The following is an 18546-nucleotide window of genomic DNA, read 5'->3' as shown; positions in this document are numbered from 1 at the left end:
CTATTGGTAAGTCGTCTTAAGCCCACAGGGTCATGAACCATCAACGTGTCTGTTTCTGTCGTGAAGCAGTAATGCGTTTTTGGTCTGAAGGGCAGCATTGAGACTTAGAACTCATGTCATAAGGTCGGTGGCAGCATTTACGTAGTTCATGTTTATGGACAACGCTAACCACTTAGCACCAGGTGGGCCTAAAAACCGATTTTTTTTTGTATTTAACGCAGACTATGGACTGCATACAGTGAATGCTACTCGTCTTGAGATATGAAAACGAAGTCTTAATTATACTGTGTCACAGCTGTTCCACCCTTCAAGCTGGGCTTACTCCAAAGAACAGTAACACCGCGTTTAATCTCTTCCGATCGGGTTCGAAGTTAATTGTTCATTTTAAGGACAAAACACGGCCGGACCTTTCCTTATGGCGTATAATCTAAAATCTAAAACAACGGTAAAATTTTAAATTAAAAATAAAACAGATTACTAAACACAAGTGATGTTTGGGAGTTTAAATAAAAGTACACGTGTTTTCTTTTTCCATATTTTTTATTCATTCTTTTATGTAATCGTCATCAGAGTTGTACAACTAAATAATCACAGTTGAAACAAAACATAACCACGCGGTACAATATCAAAATTATTACTAAAATCATAATATAAATCTGATCAATAGACGTGTTACAGCGTCTTCGAGTATTTCAACGTATCGAGATTTCGTGCTCTGCAGTCTAATTTTTGTATACATAATATTATGTGAAATGAATAAAAACTATCGCCATCAATTTCGTTTTCAATTACAGTAATGAAACAAAAATCCTTTAAGATTAAATTTTTCTAGAGATTTCGATTGATTCCTCGCTATATTTATACATAAAGAGACAAAACAAAAAAACTCAGTATCTTTTTCTGCTGTCTGTCGATCGGTTTTTGTATTGACAGATCTAAGTTTTATCAATAAAATTATGTATTGAAAAAAGTACTCTATCTCACCATTACAAGAACAAATGAAAATAAAAGAGAATTTGTTTTCCATAAAATTAAATTATTGAGTTGTCAGTGATTGTGATCAAATTTCATCAACAAATGCGCAAATGTTTGTTGCCAGAATTCTTAATAAGATTACTCTCAACGGAAACTACTTAAATTTATTATAGTATTTGAAAATTCGTGCGACGCGCAGATAAAATCTATTTCTCGAAAGTGTGCGTCAGCCTTTTCCTTAATTAGGTTTTCACAAATTCACTGTAAGCATACCCGATAGTATATATATATTTCTTTAAATAATTTTGAACATTGTTAAAATGTTTTAAAATAATATCTCTAGCCTGAAAAATAAAGAGATTAACATTTGTATTGAATTTTAAAACTCACCATTTTGTGAAGCTTTGTTTGTAAAACTGCATATTTCGCGAGTTCACAGCGAAGAGATGATTTGAATAAAATATAGATTCAGCACTTTCCTTACTACTTACGTATTTTGATATTTAATAATCAAAGGGAGAAAGAAAATTGAATTGTATAATGAATTGCGCCATTTCCGAGATTAGTCCTCATCCTATTACTTCTTTACAAATATTTCATTAACTTTGGTGTTCCACTAAAATCAAATTCCTGAGTTGTGCGCATACAATTTTGAACTGATCTATTTCAATGGGGTAACTACGGATTCGTTTTACTATTATAAAATTACAAAATAAAACCCATCGAAATCTGCAGAGCATAAAAATCGCGTGCTTCGTATCGAAACTGTGTCGTGAAAAAAATGTTATAAAAACAGTTAAAAAACTTACAATATATTGTTGTATAAGACAAAATATAAAACCGGACCCAAGCCGCTATCGTTACTCATCTATATGTATGTAACTGGCAGTGTAATGACATAAAAATAAATAGTTATGTAACATCTATGAAATTCTACTTATAATTACATTAATTAACGAGAAATGCTTTATTACTGATTTTAACATTTGATCATGAACAATATTAACTATTATTTGTCATCGGTGCAAACTAGAGGGTGAATTTATAATGAGGCCTGTAATTAGAAATCTATTTGAACAAGGACTAAAAAAAATCTTAGACTTCAAACGCATATGTAATAAAAATCAGTCATTTTAACGCAACATTATACTCTAGACGTACAGTGATTGTACACCGATCTTGACGTGAAACGGCACGTAGATTAATAATTTTACTATTAAACCTTAAAAATAATTTTATAAATAATGACTTCTACGTTTCTAAAGGCGCGTCTCACGTCAAAATTGAATCGAAATATTCTAGCACAACACTCTTAATAAGTTATTGATATTTTTCTAGGTGCGACTAAATTTAACATTGTTATCATACGAATAAATAATGTGCTGAGATTTAAATCTACTGTCATAGCCGCTCAGGGGATTCTTAGTATTGGCACAATCCCATTCATTAGGACGCGCCCGTCGCCGTGCCTTTGTACACACATCCGACGCACACATTCTCTTACACGCACACAGGTACATGAGGTACTCATGCTCATTCATACTCGCATAACACATACGCACACAGAGTGAGAAGTTCAGCGACCCATTACCTATTATCATAATATTATATCATATTAACCTACTGCACGAGTAGACTTTAGTCGTTCCCGAATATTCTATATAACTAGCACTACGTGGAGACTTTAGGAGAGGAACACCAATCACTGTACAGTTACGCGTCTTAATTAGCGTATCCAATATTTTAAATTTTTATTTAAAAGTAGGAGCTTCAATATCATTACTATTTATATACAGCTCCCTTAATAAGTTTTTCGTTTCGTATGAGCATTATGCATATTTGACTCTAATGTTATTTCGTGATATTCAATAATTGCTATATTAAAATACATATAAACATATTATATTTATTAAACACTAGTTGCTGTTTCACGAGGGAAGGTCGACGATCCAACTGATATTACGTAAATTTGCACTCTTACAAAATATTCGTATAAATTATTCACTCTCCTTATAACACACACTATCTACATCCGTTCTGAAATTCAAGCGCGATCCTCCCTCAGAAATAAGCCGACATACGTTAAATCCAATAAAATACTGACTCATAATATGGCTAATACAAATAATAAACTTACAACGAATATTTGGTGAAATATTTTACCTTACAAAACGACGCAATTAAGTTATCTATAATAATAAAATCAATTGTAAAGCTAAGTATGTCTTGTAAATAAGGTCGTATAAAATTGTTGAGATTACGAACGAAGTCAAAGCGGCCCGTGCTCATTTTAACACGGGAGCTTTTTATTTACAGGATGAAGACGCGTCGGTGAGGAGTGGGCTCCCGATACAGCATGTTAGAGTTACTTAGCGGGTACGATAGTGGGAGACAATTGACTAAATGAGCGCGCAGTCGCGCGTTTGTCGGTATGTTTCTACAGTTGCTCGTCGAGGTCGGGCCCGTACAGATCGGCGAGTTTGTCGAACCTCGGACCCCAGGCCCCCAGGTAGTCGTAGTCGTGGGCCTCGTCGTCGGTGCCTGCACACAACGGGCGTCGTTCCATTAAAATTATTCAAATCATTGATTTAAAACTTAGATCCGAACAAATTTTATACAACGCAATTACATATAATTAATTGCTTTTTTACTGTAGGTAGAGAGAGCTTTTTAAGTTTTGCGTTTGCCCGCACCGTCCTGCCTATTTCTGCCGCGAAGCATGCTTTCCAGTTTCAAGGATTTGGGGCAGCCGTTATACAATTGCAACTTAGAAAGGTTGGATGGCGACACTCATGATATGATGTCAATCGGTTCCAATAAATATTTAAGGTAAGCTCTCTTATTCGTGCGGTGATAAAAAACTTCGGTTCAAAAAAGTCATGTTATGACTAAATACATATGACATAATATGATATGTGATGATGACATATGATATCTTTAGAAACGGTAACAATTTTGAGATAAATCCGTCATGATAACAGGAACGGGATTAGATTATCGTGTGTCACGATAATACAATGGAGACGATATACGCATCGTCATTCGTTTCTCGGAGAGGCAATAGTAGGCAGCGGTTTGGTGCCCCTTGGCTTTGTTGAGTTCGACTCGCTTTCTTAGACAATTAAAAGTAACATTTACCTATTTAATAAAAAAATGATTTCGTATCTTTTCTGAAAGTCTCACAAAAGTGCATCTTAACATAGTCAACTTACCAGAAGCGAGCGAGGATAATGATCCAGCAGTGCTGCCGCCGCCTTCGTAAGCGTAGTTACGCAGGTCGTCGAAGGGCGGTGCGTTAGGGTCACTGTCAGCGCGCCGTTTGTGTTCCTCGATGAACAGACCAACGTTGGTTTCGCCGGGCATCGGCATCCCAACACCGGGAGGCACCCCCACTCCAACGCCAATTGGACCAACGCCTAAGCCAACGCCGATCAATGGATCTGCGTAAATTTAATCAAATAAGGTTCAGACATTAGATTGATTAAATGAAATACGCTGCCAGACGGACCGGACGTAATTAAAAGAATGTAAATATAACCAAGGATCCCAATCGAAAATTAGATTTTTACAAAGTATAGCGACCCGCCCTCGCTTCGCTTCGGAAACATTAAAACACACATGAAACCAAAATAAATAAATAAATAAAAATTTAAAAAAAGTAGCCTATGTTCATCAGGGACAATGTCGGCTTCTAATGGAAAAAGAATTTTTCAAATCGGTCCAGTAGTTTCGGAGCCTATTCGAAACAAACAAACAAATCTTTCCTCTTTATAATATTATATTATTATATTATATTATTATAAAGTATATTTAATTAATAGGTATTTTTAAAATTTCTTTTACGAATACTTCAGAAATATGAATGGTAGCGATGAGCGTGTATATCATTAATGATTGGTACTTTTATTGATATACCCACTTTTGACGTCACACGTTAAAAATTATTTTGTGCAACAAAACTAAAAAGATATACGATATTTTTTTCGTATCTTAGCACCCTTGTTTCTTAAACTTAATTCTAATTAAAACAACATAGTGAGTTTTTTATTATTATTAAAATATAGCTGTGATCTAATTAGCAACTCACATGGTAGTTTAGCGGGTGCGTGATCGGGCAGAGGTCCTCCAATCGGTATCTGCAGAGGGGTGATATCGAAAGCGGTCATATCGTCTTCACCGCCACCTTCGTCATCGTAGTTAATGATGTTCTCGCGAACGTCATCATCAGGACCGGGGTACTTGATATGTGCCTCGCGACGTCGATTATACACCACGAATACCAACACCAATACTGATAAGCAAAAGTCACGTTTGAGGGAAAAACAAATAAAGTCCGAGTTCACTATTGTTTCGCATACTCAAAGGAAATTGGATAAATACACTTCGGTTTGTACCAACCGTTAAGATACATGTATTATAATAGAAGGGACTCGAGAGGGTCGTTTACTTTAGAACGGATTATAACATTTGATTGTTTTAGATATGGTTCAACATAAATTTAGTTGTTATAATAACGTTTATGTTTCTCTTATAAGTAAGTAACTTTTGATTTTAGTAAATTAATTATAGTATTAATGAAGCAACCAACTAAAGAGTTAAATACAAAACAGACGACATAACTAAAATGGTACTGTATGGATGATGTTTATGTGCATGCAAAACCTGTATAAATGAGTAGTGCTTACCTAAAAGCATGAACAAACAAACTATAATAGCTATAATGAAGTCTCTCGAGGGTGTAATTATTCCTGAAGCAAGAAGTTCGAGTTCGCAGTCGTGACCGGCGTAACCGAAACTGCATATGCAGTCATATCTTCTGGTAGGCTCTCGATCTACGCACGTGCCTCCGTTTAAACAAGGCCGCTCCAAACACTCGTTGACGTTCATACAAGTACTGCCAGCGCGGACGGACCCTCCCGGACACCTACACAACATTTAATTTACCTTCTCCTCCTCCGCGGATCCAACGATGCGCGCACTGAGCTTCCGGATATTAAGCATGCTTTACATATACATCTAATACAAATCTAGTACACAGATATGTCTATAATATGAGCAATGGATTTGAAATGATGGTGCGATCATGACAGTGCTAGGGGTGCTCGTCTAATGGAACACGGACACATGGCTATTGTGCTCACTCATTATAATGAGAAGGCAGACGAGGATGGCTGCCAGCGCTCCCATGCTGAGTTTCAAAGTGCGACCTTCTTGTACGAGCTCGCAGTTCTCGCCCCAGAACCCTTCCGGGCAGTGACAACGGTAGCCCGGCTCGCGATTGACGCAAGAGCCTCCGTTGCGACAAGGGAAGTAGAGACACTCGTTCTTGTCAATGCAATTCTTTGAGTCTGATGTTAAAGTCAAACCCTCACCGCAACTAAACACCGTCATGAAATACGTAATGTAAATAATTTTGAACAGTTTAATATCATAAACATAAATACAATAAAGTAAAATAAATATTAAAATATAAATTACTTTTCATTGACACCAGGATAATTTCAATACTTTTCGTTTAGAACTGTAGAATAAAAGTGCGTAATAACATTATTTTTTTTATAAAATTATAATGTATAAGATAAAGCAAAGTTTTACTCAGTGCGCGCAAAAACATCAAAATTAAAATCATAAAACTTAACAGAGTAAATTGAAAACACATTTGACTGAACTCTGTAACTTTTCATAATTTACAATTACGTTTTGTTACAAAATTTTGCAAGACTTCTTATTAATATTGATATACTTACGTGCATTCGTATTCGTTCCACAGATCGACGCATACAAAGGGTTCCGTACAGTGCACGTTAATGCAAGGACTGTTTGAAGGACAATTGCGGTCGAGATTACGGGCCATTGTTGCTTGACCCCACTGCGTTCCATTCATAGCCGGCGGCAAAGGTAAATGTTTTCCTTCCAATCTTATATCATCCAAGCAACCTTTTTGGAAATCGGCATACACTTCAAAGGTTCTCACTCCAGTGTATTCGGCTTTTCCGCCAGCGTAAACACCTTCTTGTTTATCTACAAGTAGCCACTGATGACCTTCAAATGTAAATGTTTCGTTGTACCGTCGTCCCTCGCCGCCATCTATCTCTAGTGTCGCAGCACTTCCATATCTACTGACCCGAGCAATGTGCCATTGGCCATCATCGACAGCGACAGAATTTAACCACACATCACGTTCTTCGGTTCTCAAGGAATTAAGGTTATATCGGAAATGTAGACGAGCGTCTTTTACTTCCAATATTCCATATTCGCGGTTGTGTTGATCGCTCACTCTGAATAATTCACCGTGAGGCTCCCGTGTTCTAAAACGCAACTGAATCTGTGTACTAAATCGGTCCGGTTCGAAACTTAAAGCAAATTTTACATAGCTTTGGGGTCTGAAACTGGTGGGCGTTGTTGGTAAATTGCACGAAGGACCAGTCCAACCTGGCTGACATTGACATCTCGCTTCCGAAAAACTCCCAACACAAGTTCCGTGCTCCCAGCATCTAGATGTTGTATCAGCTTGATTACACACTTCCTCTGTCTGTGGGCATCCTGCTACTGAATTTCGAGAAAGACCCGGATGAGCTAAATCATACAGTTTACTGTTATGGATCAAATTACGAATACATCCGTCAAATCCCTTGCCGATTGGCATATACTGCCAGTGATAATGTGTAGGGTCAAAGTGTTCTATATATAAACCACCGACTTGAAGTGGAGCATTTACATTTAAATATTCATTGAATGGAGGAATCGTCCCAGTTGCTTGACATGTAGAATCGTCGAATTCGGGTGGAGTGCCATCTTCCATTTCTTGGATATCAGCTGATTTACAATAGTCTACAATCATTCTTACGTTTTCAGTGTCCCAAAATATATCGATTCGATGCCATTCTCCATCATCCAAAGATTTCTTTGCTTTCACTCTTAATTCTAAGGTACCCGATCCGAAATCAATCAACAATCTTGGATTGCCTCGTTCTAATTCTATAGATATGAAATCGGATACCATGATTTCTTCGGGCTCAGGTGGAACAATGGGTCCGTTGTAGATTAAAACACCTTCGGACTTTCTTGTTATAAATTCAAAACTTAGATGTGAATCATCACACATTTCTAAAGATGGGTACCAAGCCCACCCCGTTCCTCTGAAACTCCTTGACGTTTGCTGACATCGCGGCCCAGTATAACCAGGTGGACATGAACAAGTTAGTCCATATTTTCCGTCAATACACCTACCGCCGTTATAGCATGGTGAATTGCGACATGTTTCAGCTTGAGTAAAATTACGTGCACCGCATGTGCACTGTCCTATGACATCAACGCGCACACCAACAAGAGCGGTCTTATTTGCATTTACCATGTAGGGTAAGCTGCTTATGTCCAATGTATTAGTGCATGAACCTTCGCACATTTGATTTTCATAGAGACATTCATCGATTCCGACCATGGTTATATTTATTCCGACCGCCCTTTCAATCTCTTCTCTGTGCATCAATACAATACCATTTAATCTTACTGGTTTATAATAATGTGCTCCGTGAGCAGCGTATCGGATATCAGTTACGGGTGGATGTTTTTTCCTGAGTTGAACACTAAATATATCTATATTTTCTCTTTCCGTATTCAAAAGATCCGCCAATTTATCTTTGAATATGTCTAATTTACTTCTTGAAACGCTGAGAGTTTTATAATTCCACACTCTTATAAAATCTTCATCAGATATTCCAGATATTCTAATAGAACCGGAGTTTATTATGGCTTCATGTGATATTTCCTTAACGTAAACAGTTACGTTTGCAGGCACATCTGTTTGTGTGTGCTTTCTATCATATACTTTGAATTTCAAATGGTATCTTCCTTCTCTTGTTTTTTGTTTCATTGTAATCATACCAGTTTCTTCGTTTAAAGTGAAATTCGGATTTTCAGTATTTTCCCAGAAGAATTTTTTATCTGGCAAATCCCAATCATCCAAATCATATACATAGACACGCCCAATTTCAGTATCAGGTGACAGACCTTGATAACTATACACTAAGATATCTTTGGAACCTGGTTGCATCTTGTTATCATTTACATCTCCAATAACTACAGTTAAAGTACTAGTTCCAGTCATAGCAGGATTCCCATGATCTTTGATGATGATGGGAATTAAATATTCCTTCTGTTGCTCTCGATCAAAAGAACGTAGTGAAGAAACAATCGCCATCCCATCTCCATTTGCTCCTTTTTGATCTTGTTCAACTTTAAAAGAAGCTCTTATTATGTCGTCTGCACCGGGATCTAGACGAAATTGAAATGGTGGACCGTTGCTTTTAGATCTGTCATCGTCATCTGTAGCTAAAATCTCGGCTACTTTTTTTGGTGTAATATGTTCCGTTAAAACAGGTCGATAATCTTTCAAAAATGTCGGTGCGTTATCATTAATGTCCTGTACAATAACAGTGAGAGTAGCAGTTGCTGTTCGTGGAGGAACACCATCGTCTATAGCTAAAATTTTTACTTGATGTCGAGGTGTATCTTCCCTATCTAATGATCTTTGTATACTGACAGTTCCTTCTTGGTTGATTGAAAATTGTCTTTTCCTATCAGACGATCTGTCAATCGCGTAAGATACTTTGCTTTTTCCTCCTTGATCAGGATCAGTTGCCTTAAAGGTTTCTAAGCTTTTACCCACCTCTGCATTTTCGTACACAGATACTTCAATATTGGCTCTTTCAAATTGAGGTTTATTGTCGTTTATATCTCTAAGTTTAACCACAACCCATGAATAAGCTACATGATATTTATCATTGTCATTATCTTCTCCTTTATCGTTAACTTGTATTCTAAACCTGAAACCATTACTCTGTAACTGGTCTTCATAATCTAAAGGCTGTACAATTTTTAATGAACCTGTCCCGTCATTATTCCTAACCATAGTAAACTTATCAGCACCATAACCACTATTTTCAATAACTTTATACTGAAATTTATTAGTTTCATCTTCATCGTGAACGGTCACAGTTAAGATGGGCATTTCTGGTAAATTAGTTCCGTCTGTTTCATCTACTTCTGTAAACCATTCGTCTTTAGTAAACTGAGGCGGCATATCATTTATGTCCTTGACTCTAATTGATGCTGTACCAGTTCCTTTTAGACCGCCTCCATCTGATGCTACTATTTGAATTGAATAATCTGGGGTTCTTTCTCGATCTAGACAACAGACAGCAGTTTTTATTACACCAGTTTCTGGCTCGATCTCAAATATAGGCGATCCTGTCTCTTCTTCAATAACATTTTTTTCTATAGAGTACCAAAGCTTTGCATTATTACTTTCAGCTGGATCATCGTAATCTATAGCCGTCATCGTCATAACAACCATCCCAGCTGTACCATTTTCCGTAACATTACCAAAGTATACACCTTGAGGGAAAATAGGGGCATTGTCATTAATATCTTTTAGATTAACTTGAACGTCTGCGTAGCCCACGAGTCCTTCACCGCCTTCGTCTTGTGCAAATACAGTGAATCTCCACTGCGGTCGGCCATTTGGTTGATCACGATCCAAGGACTGTAAACAAATGTATAATATGGAACAACGTAAAATAACAAAGAGATATATTAGCATGTGAACGTGAAATGAAATAAAATTGTAGTAAGCTACTGTTCCTAGAATAATCTTTCAGAATAGACTTTACAAAAAAATAACATTTTCAAATTTTTTTTCCTATCTAATCTGATGGTCTTGAGACACCATTTCAGCATAGCCTTAACTAGTAGGTGAGCTCAGGGTGCTCAAACTTGACGTCGTTGCTAACACTAACCCTACCTTTTCAAACAAGGTAATTAGTATTCATCGTTCATAGAGGTTTGCATGTTACAGGAATTTCTGCATTCAGGTTATGATATAAATGGAATGCAATAATTGTACGATTGCATTCGGTATGCAGAGCACATAGTCTGGCTATCTGTGGAGTTCATGTTCTAGCACATTTAAAGGATTTACCTGAAAACATTGTACTAACAGGAATTTTAGAAAATTCATAGTATCATATCCGGACCATTAAAATACGTTTATATGAATAACCCACAAATAGAATCTACCCTCGTATAGTTTTCATTAAATATGTGAATTTTTAAACAGCCCGGAAATGATATTTATCATCAATGAAGAGTTTTCAGAACAATTATGTATATTTGTACTCACTTTTAATACGAATATCTCTCCCGTAGTGCGATTAATGTCGAATTTACTGTTTGCAGGATTGTCTGGGTCGATGCCTTGACCAGTCAGAAAATAGACAATGTTTTGCTGCCTATCTTTATCGCCGTCGGTTGCAGTTACCTACAATATCACCAGAAAGCGATTCATTAAAATCTGTATAGTTCCAGCCACTGCTTCTTCCTGCTGTTAATTAATTACAACAAAGTGAACATTTATATAGTGGAACTAAACATAAGCTGTGAAGTAAGTCAGTTACATCGTTCCGAAAACGGTAACTCATTTATCCAATTTTAAATTAGTTTACGAAACTTGGGCTTTGTGTTTCTGGTTTGATTATCGAGTCGTACCACAGTGATGAAGTTTTCGGCTATCGATGTAGACGTCCCCAAGGGCTTGAGGGTGACTTATTTATTCCGTTGAAACACAAACAGATACAGAAAACAAGTGAAGGAGCACATAATAGAAAATAATTACCACAGTACTGTAAAGTAGGAATATTGCTTCTTTAAAATATAGACATAAACGCAAACTTTGGGTAAGTTTAGAAATGAATCTAAGAGTATTGAATGCAAGGTAAAAGTCATAATACATTTGTTTATATTTTGAAATAAAAATTTCATGTTATATAGCAGAACTAAAATATCCAAATGCGAAGCAGTAAGCAATAATGAACAAAAATGAGTTGACGAGAATAGTTTCTGAATGTTTCTGAACTCACTAAAAGCGGAATCCTTTGCATCGTCGAAAGACTGCCTTAGATAGGTTACAAGAAACTAAACAAACTTTTCGCTTTCTCATAAAATATTTTGAAGTAACATAAAGTTTTATCGACGTTTAAAGAAGTTGAGAGAATATCAATGTTATTCTACCTCTTCATAGTGCTATCAATCGTAATCTATCAAAAATGAGTTGTTTGGATTTTATCATTTTTATAACCAACATTGTCAAATATTCGACCACAAATATGATGATAATAAATAATAATGGCAACGACTTTCAGTGAGGGAATTGATCATTGTGATATTTGGAGCATATCTATACTTGAGTAAGTGGAATGTCAATTAGGAGGGCCTGGTCCGAGCAAGAGAAATGAAGAGGGTCGACGTTTGCGTAATTACTCGGATCATTTGCGAATCTCACTCCAATTATAAAAAAAAAGCTTGTCACTACAAGCGATCCGGGAACGAGGGTTTCGTTCCCTTGGTAAATGGACATTCCGATGATTGAATACAAAACTTGAAAAATGTTAATTTCGAACAGATTTCCATTGTTGAGAAGACCCTTTTAATTTGTACAAGAGTTACATATATCTGATTAGTAGATTGTTTTTGTAGTCGCTATTCCCCACGGCAATAATTACATGTAACTATGGGAATTGTTGTCTTGTGATATCGTGACAAAGTATAATGGGAGACTGGACTAATGGAATCTAAATGGAGCAATTCTATTACGTAACGTAATACCCTCGCTTTTCTTAGGAACTTATTCATATAATTCAGTGAATTATTTCGTTCCATACAGGTCCAAAAATCTACTAGGACACCTAATAGTCTAAGAGCCTTTTGTAATTATACTGAAATTAATTTTTTTCAAATATTCTTGATACTATTTCAAAGTGATGCAAAGTTATGAACAATTAATAAAATGTAATCGTCAAAGTTCTAGCAAAAAATAAGATTGATTCGCTGAAAAGAGTATGTATAAATTCTTTGTAAATTATTCTGGAATAGTTAATAAGTTGAATTAGAATTTCAAATATAACCAAATGATTTTGCGGACGTAAATAAAACACGAAGCTCAAGTTTCGAAATGAAAACATTTTACATAATGTTATTTAAATTAATGGAGCACTTGTATTAGTTTCGTTCCAAAATACGTTAGCTAATTATTAACATACATGCAAATCGTGAGTACGCACAGCAAAATACTTTCCAAACATTGACTAGGTACCAATAGTTAATAAATTTGAATTGTACTTACCTGATTCCATGTTTGAGATATGTAATCTAAATATAAAGCAATTGGTTTTGGTTCGCTAAAAGTTAGTAGACGGCGTTTTTAATTACTTTTTCTATGAAATTCTAGACACATAAACCCAGTAGTATTACAAGGATAGGAAATTTGGATAGGTAAATTTTTGTAAAGTAAAAAAATATAAATCATATACAAGTTAAATACTTATTTTTAAGCAACTTTTATTGACTGTTTAAAAAAAAACGTACATATGAAAAGAAGAGAGGTTGTAATGTGAATTTATTTTTGTTAGTATTCATAAAATGTTGGTTATTACCTTGAAAAAAGTCTCGAATGTGAGCTTGGAGAGCAGCTTTAACGAAAATTTCTTTGTAAATAATATTAAGATGTTCCCAAAGTTCACTAAGTTAATGGGCTGTGTCTAAGATACCTTCTGTATTACAGGTATTAATAATAACAGGGGAAATTACGTTTCTCGACTTACACGTTAATGGGAAACCTTGTATGCACTAAGCTTAGTTTATGCCATAAATATTAATAGTTTCATGCCAGGCCTAATAAATATAATGTCTGATTTAAATAAAATATATATGTTATATACTTTTGAAAAACAATACCGAATAATATTATGGTACGGTTTTGGTAATTGAAAATAAAATAAAAAATATACATACTTCCATGAAAAAAAACGGGTACTGAACTTAAAATAAAACAAAACAAAAACCTGTATAAGGGAACGTGGGAAGGGTCCTGTCTCTTCGAGAATCTGCGTGACGTAGACAGTGCGCGTAAATTTGGGCGGCAGGTCGTTGACATCCAGTATCCGTATGACAACGTGCGTTGAGTTCTCGTTGCGCCCATCCGAAGCCACCAGCGTCAACTCGTACTGCGTACACGCACATTACTGCACCAACATGCTCATGCACAATCACACATACTCCAGTTTTGGAAATGATGCGTAATGTGCGTTAAACTTATTCTTTTTTTTTTATAATTTATCACCTATTTATAATTTATCACCAGAAAAACCACTCAGGTTTATTCGTAGTGATTGATACTGCGTGTACATAAAAGTAACTACAGTTGTATTTGAATATTACAAATTAATGACAGCTGTACGAATCTTAACCCGATATTTCTTTTACGAAACTTCCATTTCATTTCTTTAAGATACGCTAGATTGAAAGTGTAAACTTTACTATAAAGCGAGTTAGCGCTTCTACGAGTTCTTTGTAACTCAGACCAGTTTATATGAAAAACTTTTTGTTGTTCAAGAAAATATTTTTGTTCGTAACAAAGTTTTCACTGCGAATGTACTAAAAGCCGCCGAGAATTAATCGCAGCGAATAAGTTAATTTATGCTGCGCGAAGAATTTCACGTTATGATTGAAAAATACATTTGAACCGCGCACTCCACCAAACTCCGAACCTAGCTGCCGAAGTTCCCTCGTCATTACCGTAACAAAAACTCCGCTTCGACCGCAAATTATATTCGAAAATTTAAATGACCGTTGTTGGAGAATATAAAATGTCCGCCTGGTTTATAAGCGAATTTTTCGAAAGGTCGAACATCTGTAGTTTTTGATTAGTCAGATATTTCAATACCATTCAAAAATTGGCGAAATGTATTACAATTTTTACTTAAAAAACTGATTTGAACCTACTACAAAGAGTTGTACCGACTGCAATAGAAAAACACATTTCAGAAAGAGAAATAACTATTAATAACGATCCCTGAATCCTGAGACAAGGAATAGATATTATTCACGAAGAGAATTTCACTGAAAACTTCAGTCTGTTTGAATACCAGTTTGCTGTTGCATACATTTTTCAACTATCAAAATCAATGTAGACTACATTAGAAAAAAAACAACGACACTAGCAAAAACAGATGGCGCTACAAAAGAAAAAAAAATAAAGAGAAACAAAAATCGAAACCTGCATGCCATGCAAAATAAATAAATAACGACCTCGTTAAAATCAAACCAGACCACGAGTTACTACCGTGTCCGATTCTATTTTCATTATCTACTATATAGTAAAGGTTAAATATCATGATTGCATTTATAATAATCGTATTATAAAGTCTTTTCGTGATTAAGTGATGCTTGAACACAGTAAAATAACTTAGCACATCATGACAATAGAATGTGACACGGTCCACAATCTCGAATCGGACCTGAAGAACGCGTTTTGGAAGATTGCGGTCATCTTCCTCGGTGATCTGTGTGCGGTACGTAGGTCGCTCGAAAACTGGAGGGTTGTCATTGACGTCTTTCACGTGAATCACCACCGTTGTGTAGTTTTCCTTTAGGTTGTCGGACGCCGCTAACTTCAGCTCGTACTATTGTGGACCCAAACAATTTGGCAAGACGTTAAGAATCGATGATAGGTTTCTCAGGAATCGAGTGTTTACCCAAAAATAAAGTGCTTAACACTGTAATCTACAAATTCCGTTTAAATTTAAAATTTCAATTAATTAAATACTTTTCAGTATTTCATAAAAGACGAGTAATTCAGCATTCGCAATAATTTAGCAAAACCGATTTGGCAAAGTCACGAATTGTAATTTAGATTTTCAAAAAGATTTTTGTTCTATTTTTCACTTTTCACTTTTACGAGAAGGTGCGGCGTCGCTTCTGCTCACCCACAAAAAGCAAGATGTGCTAAAACAATTTTAAAATAATCGCTTAACTCCTAATCTCCGGTTCTGAAAGGGAGTTTCGTTGTTTATTTAGTAACTTGCTTCATTAGCGATAAAAGAACTACTTAAGCGACCCGCAAATAAATCCATCCGTAACGTAACTTTGGGCACAAGTCCACACTTGGCTTCGAAAATAGAGTGAGCGTGCTTGCGACCCGACGGAGTTATTGGTGTCATCTGTCAGTGTCGCTCGGTAATTTCCTCAGTCGGGCGGAGAATGTTTGTTACAAAAGTCATCTCACGCATATTATACAAGTTAGGTGTTGGATGTTGCAATTTTCATTAGATCCTCGACATACTTCGAACAATGATTGACATTTGTTATATGTATGTACTCTACGAAAACCGTGGCGCAGTGACCGGAGAATTTCATTAGTGACTAATCAAATTTTTTAAATAGCTTTCCGTTATTATTGTTCGTGTAAATGACTTTGCTTTATATATATGTTTTTATTAGTTCTATTCAGATTAATTGTTTATTTGGTTAAGAGCCCGTACGAAGAGTAGCTACGGCCGAGGCCTACCCGTTCCTGCCGTGAAGCAATAATGTGTTCTAGTTTGAAGGGTAAGAAAAACTGTTTCTCTATTGTAATAGAGAGTTATATCTCAACAATGACAGCCGCATTCACTTTTTTATGTTTCTGGGCTTCGGTACCAATGTCAAACGAGGTCGGCCATTAACTCTTCTGCACTAGTGGAAAAAAAGGTAACCGAATTTGTACCTCATCAAAATTTAAGATCCGAAAAAACGAACGGCTTCTTCACGAACTTGCAGATGTTCGATAAATAAACAGATTTAGACACGGATACTTAGAGAAATGTCACATAAGACGTTGAGAATGGAGTAAGCGCGAAAAATTCAAATGTCTAGCTTACCTATTCAACGATTTTCTCTTTCGAAGACTGTTATTTACATCTTAACGCATAACAATATATTTACTTAGTGAAAACACAACATTTAAAGGCAAACGAGTGCATCAAAGTAAGCCGGCTTACATTCATAAAATCTTCGTGGGAATTTTGCAGTGTGTTGGCGGTATAGCCTCCGGTAGCAACTACAGCGGCTCGTTTAAATGGATATTAAAGATTAAATTATTTATCTCGAGAAAAGCTGTACAAAACTTTGTCGATGCCGTAACAAAGGCGGTTCCTTCGATAGGCGAGCGCGCAGTCGTCGCCGCCTCGGCCCGCCCGGACGAGATACTTTAAAATTGAAACTCGCCAAGGGGCAAAGAAAGTAAAACCCTGTTTTACCGCTTAACTCCGCCCATTCTATAATAGAACGAAATTATATTAAAAGAGCGATTAATCCTCTTTTGATCTTACTCGACGCTCATTTTGATTACAATAAAATGTAATAATTAAAAAAAAATATTCAAAGCCACCACAAAAATGAACAGAAGTGTACGTGCTGAATACTTGTATACCAGTGTTTAGAGAATTTTTGTCAAGTTCGAACAAAAGTGTTTTATTTTTTTTACACACCGAATTCGAAAAGCGATTTGACCGATTTCTTTATTAAAAGTTAATGTACTTACAAAAATTACTAAGATTTCCCAGAATTATTACGATTTTCAGTCGCACCTATTTACCTTAGCGGTTTATGTTTAATTTTGTAGGATTACTCTGTAGTCCGCCCTTGTTTAATTTGGGATTTTCTTGACGTGACATAATTGCTGATGAAGAACTTTATTCGTACTCGGACTATAAATTATGGACTCCATTCAACTTAAGAGAGGTTTTGAGGCTTTAAAATATCAACAACATTAATAATAATTATGTTTATCGACATTTACTCGTCGAAGTAAGGAAATGGTGGATTTAAAGCGAATAGATCAATAACTAATCAAAACTCCTCATTCAAAACTCAAACAAGAGATTGAATAGTGAACTCGAAATTCGGAAGATTCCTGTATGTATCTTTGATATTTGTTTACATATACTTACACAATCTACTAAAGCATATATCAATACATTAAATACGTGTGATATATATAGATATATGTATAGCTATTTGGAAATGTATTATTATCTTATACGCGATTGTAGTTTATTTACGATAAATTTGACATTTTAAATACGATTGTTCGAATTTAATATATTCAGTGTATTAATTACAAGAATCTATTTAGAAAATTAGAACAAATATGTTGTTCTAAATATATCTATGTTTGAATTTATGTACAATTTAAAACTGTAGCTCCCACCATTCGCATTAAATTGCCTACCTTCTGTTCTTGCTTTTAAGGCTTAATTATAATAAATTTATAAAGAAAACTTGTATTATGATGATGATTATGATTATGACAATGATATTGTACTTGATCATGTAGGTAATTACAAATTTATTGTAGAACTTACCCGTTTCCTAGTCTCGTAATCAAGGGCGCCGGCTACGTAAATCGCGCCTGTCATGTTCTTGACAGCGAATGCACCGCCTATGTTACCGCTCGTAATCTCGTATCGAATACGCGAGGCTGCAACAAAATAAACACAATTACCATACGTGCACGTTTGTGTCGGCGAAGGAACCTATCGAAACTGTATTAAAGGAAATGTGTATATAGTATATATTAGACTTGGTTATTTGTACTAACAAGCACCAGGTTATAACAATATATTGAGTTCCGCGCTTTTTACTTCGAAAATCTCGGACTTCCAAAAAAGCCGTTCATCCCTTGTTTTATATAGGGTA

The 18546-nt window shown here is 35.7% G+C and overlaps 1 protein-coding gene across 11 annotated transcripts in view; it reads right to left on the bottom strand.

Moving 5' to 3' along the window:
* Window positions 1-521: 521 nt before the first annotated feature.
* Window positions 522-18546, bottom strand: part of LOC114251597 (neural-cadherin) — a 340197-nt gene continuing 322172 nt past the window's right edge. For 7 of the 11 annotated variants that reach the window (XM_089727041.1, XM_089727039.1, XM_089727046.1 and 4 more), the window contains 8 exons: window positions 18213-18328; window positions 15327-15491; window positions 11156-11293; window positions 6723-10519; window positions 5661-5899; window positions 5063-5266; window positions 4188-4415; window positions 522-3516 (listed from right to left, as the gene is read on the bottom strand). In XM_089727041.1, the coding sequence (XP_089583167.1) occupies window positions 3413-3516; window positions 4188-4415; window positions 5063-5266; window positions 5661-5899; window positions 6723-10519; window positions 11156-11293; window positions 15327-15491; window positions 18213-18328 (4991 nt within the window). In that variant the 3' untranslated portion in view covers window positions 522-3412. Of the gene's footprint in view, window positions 3517-4187; window positions 4416-5062; window positions 5267-5660; window positions 5900-6116; window positions 6353-6722; window positions 10520-11155; window positions 11294-13871; window positions 14034-15326; window positions 15492-18212; window positions 18329-18546 lie in introns of all 11 variants that reach the window. The other 4 variants (XM_089727043.1, XM_089727042.1, XM_089727044.1 and 1 more) reach the window with 2 other exon arrangements.

Source organism: Bombyx mandarina, chromosome 04, assembly GCF_030267445.1.
Source record: "Bombyx mandarina strain Sakado chromosome 04, ASM3026744v2".
NCBI classification, from domain to species: Eukaryota; Metazoa; Arthropoda; class Insecta; order Lepidoptera; family Bombycidae; genus Bombyx; species Bombyx mandarina.
Note: the sequence above shows the minus strand (reverse complement) of the source record. Positions and strands in the feature narration are given on the sequence as shown.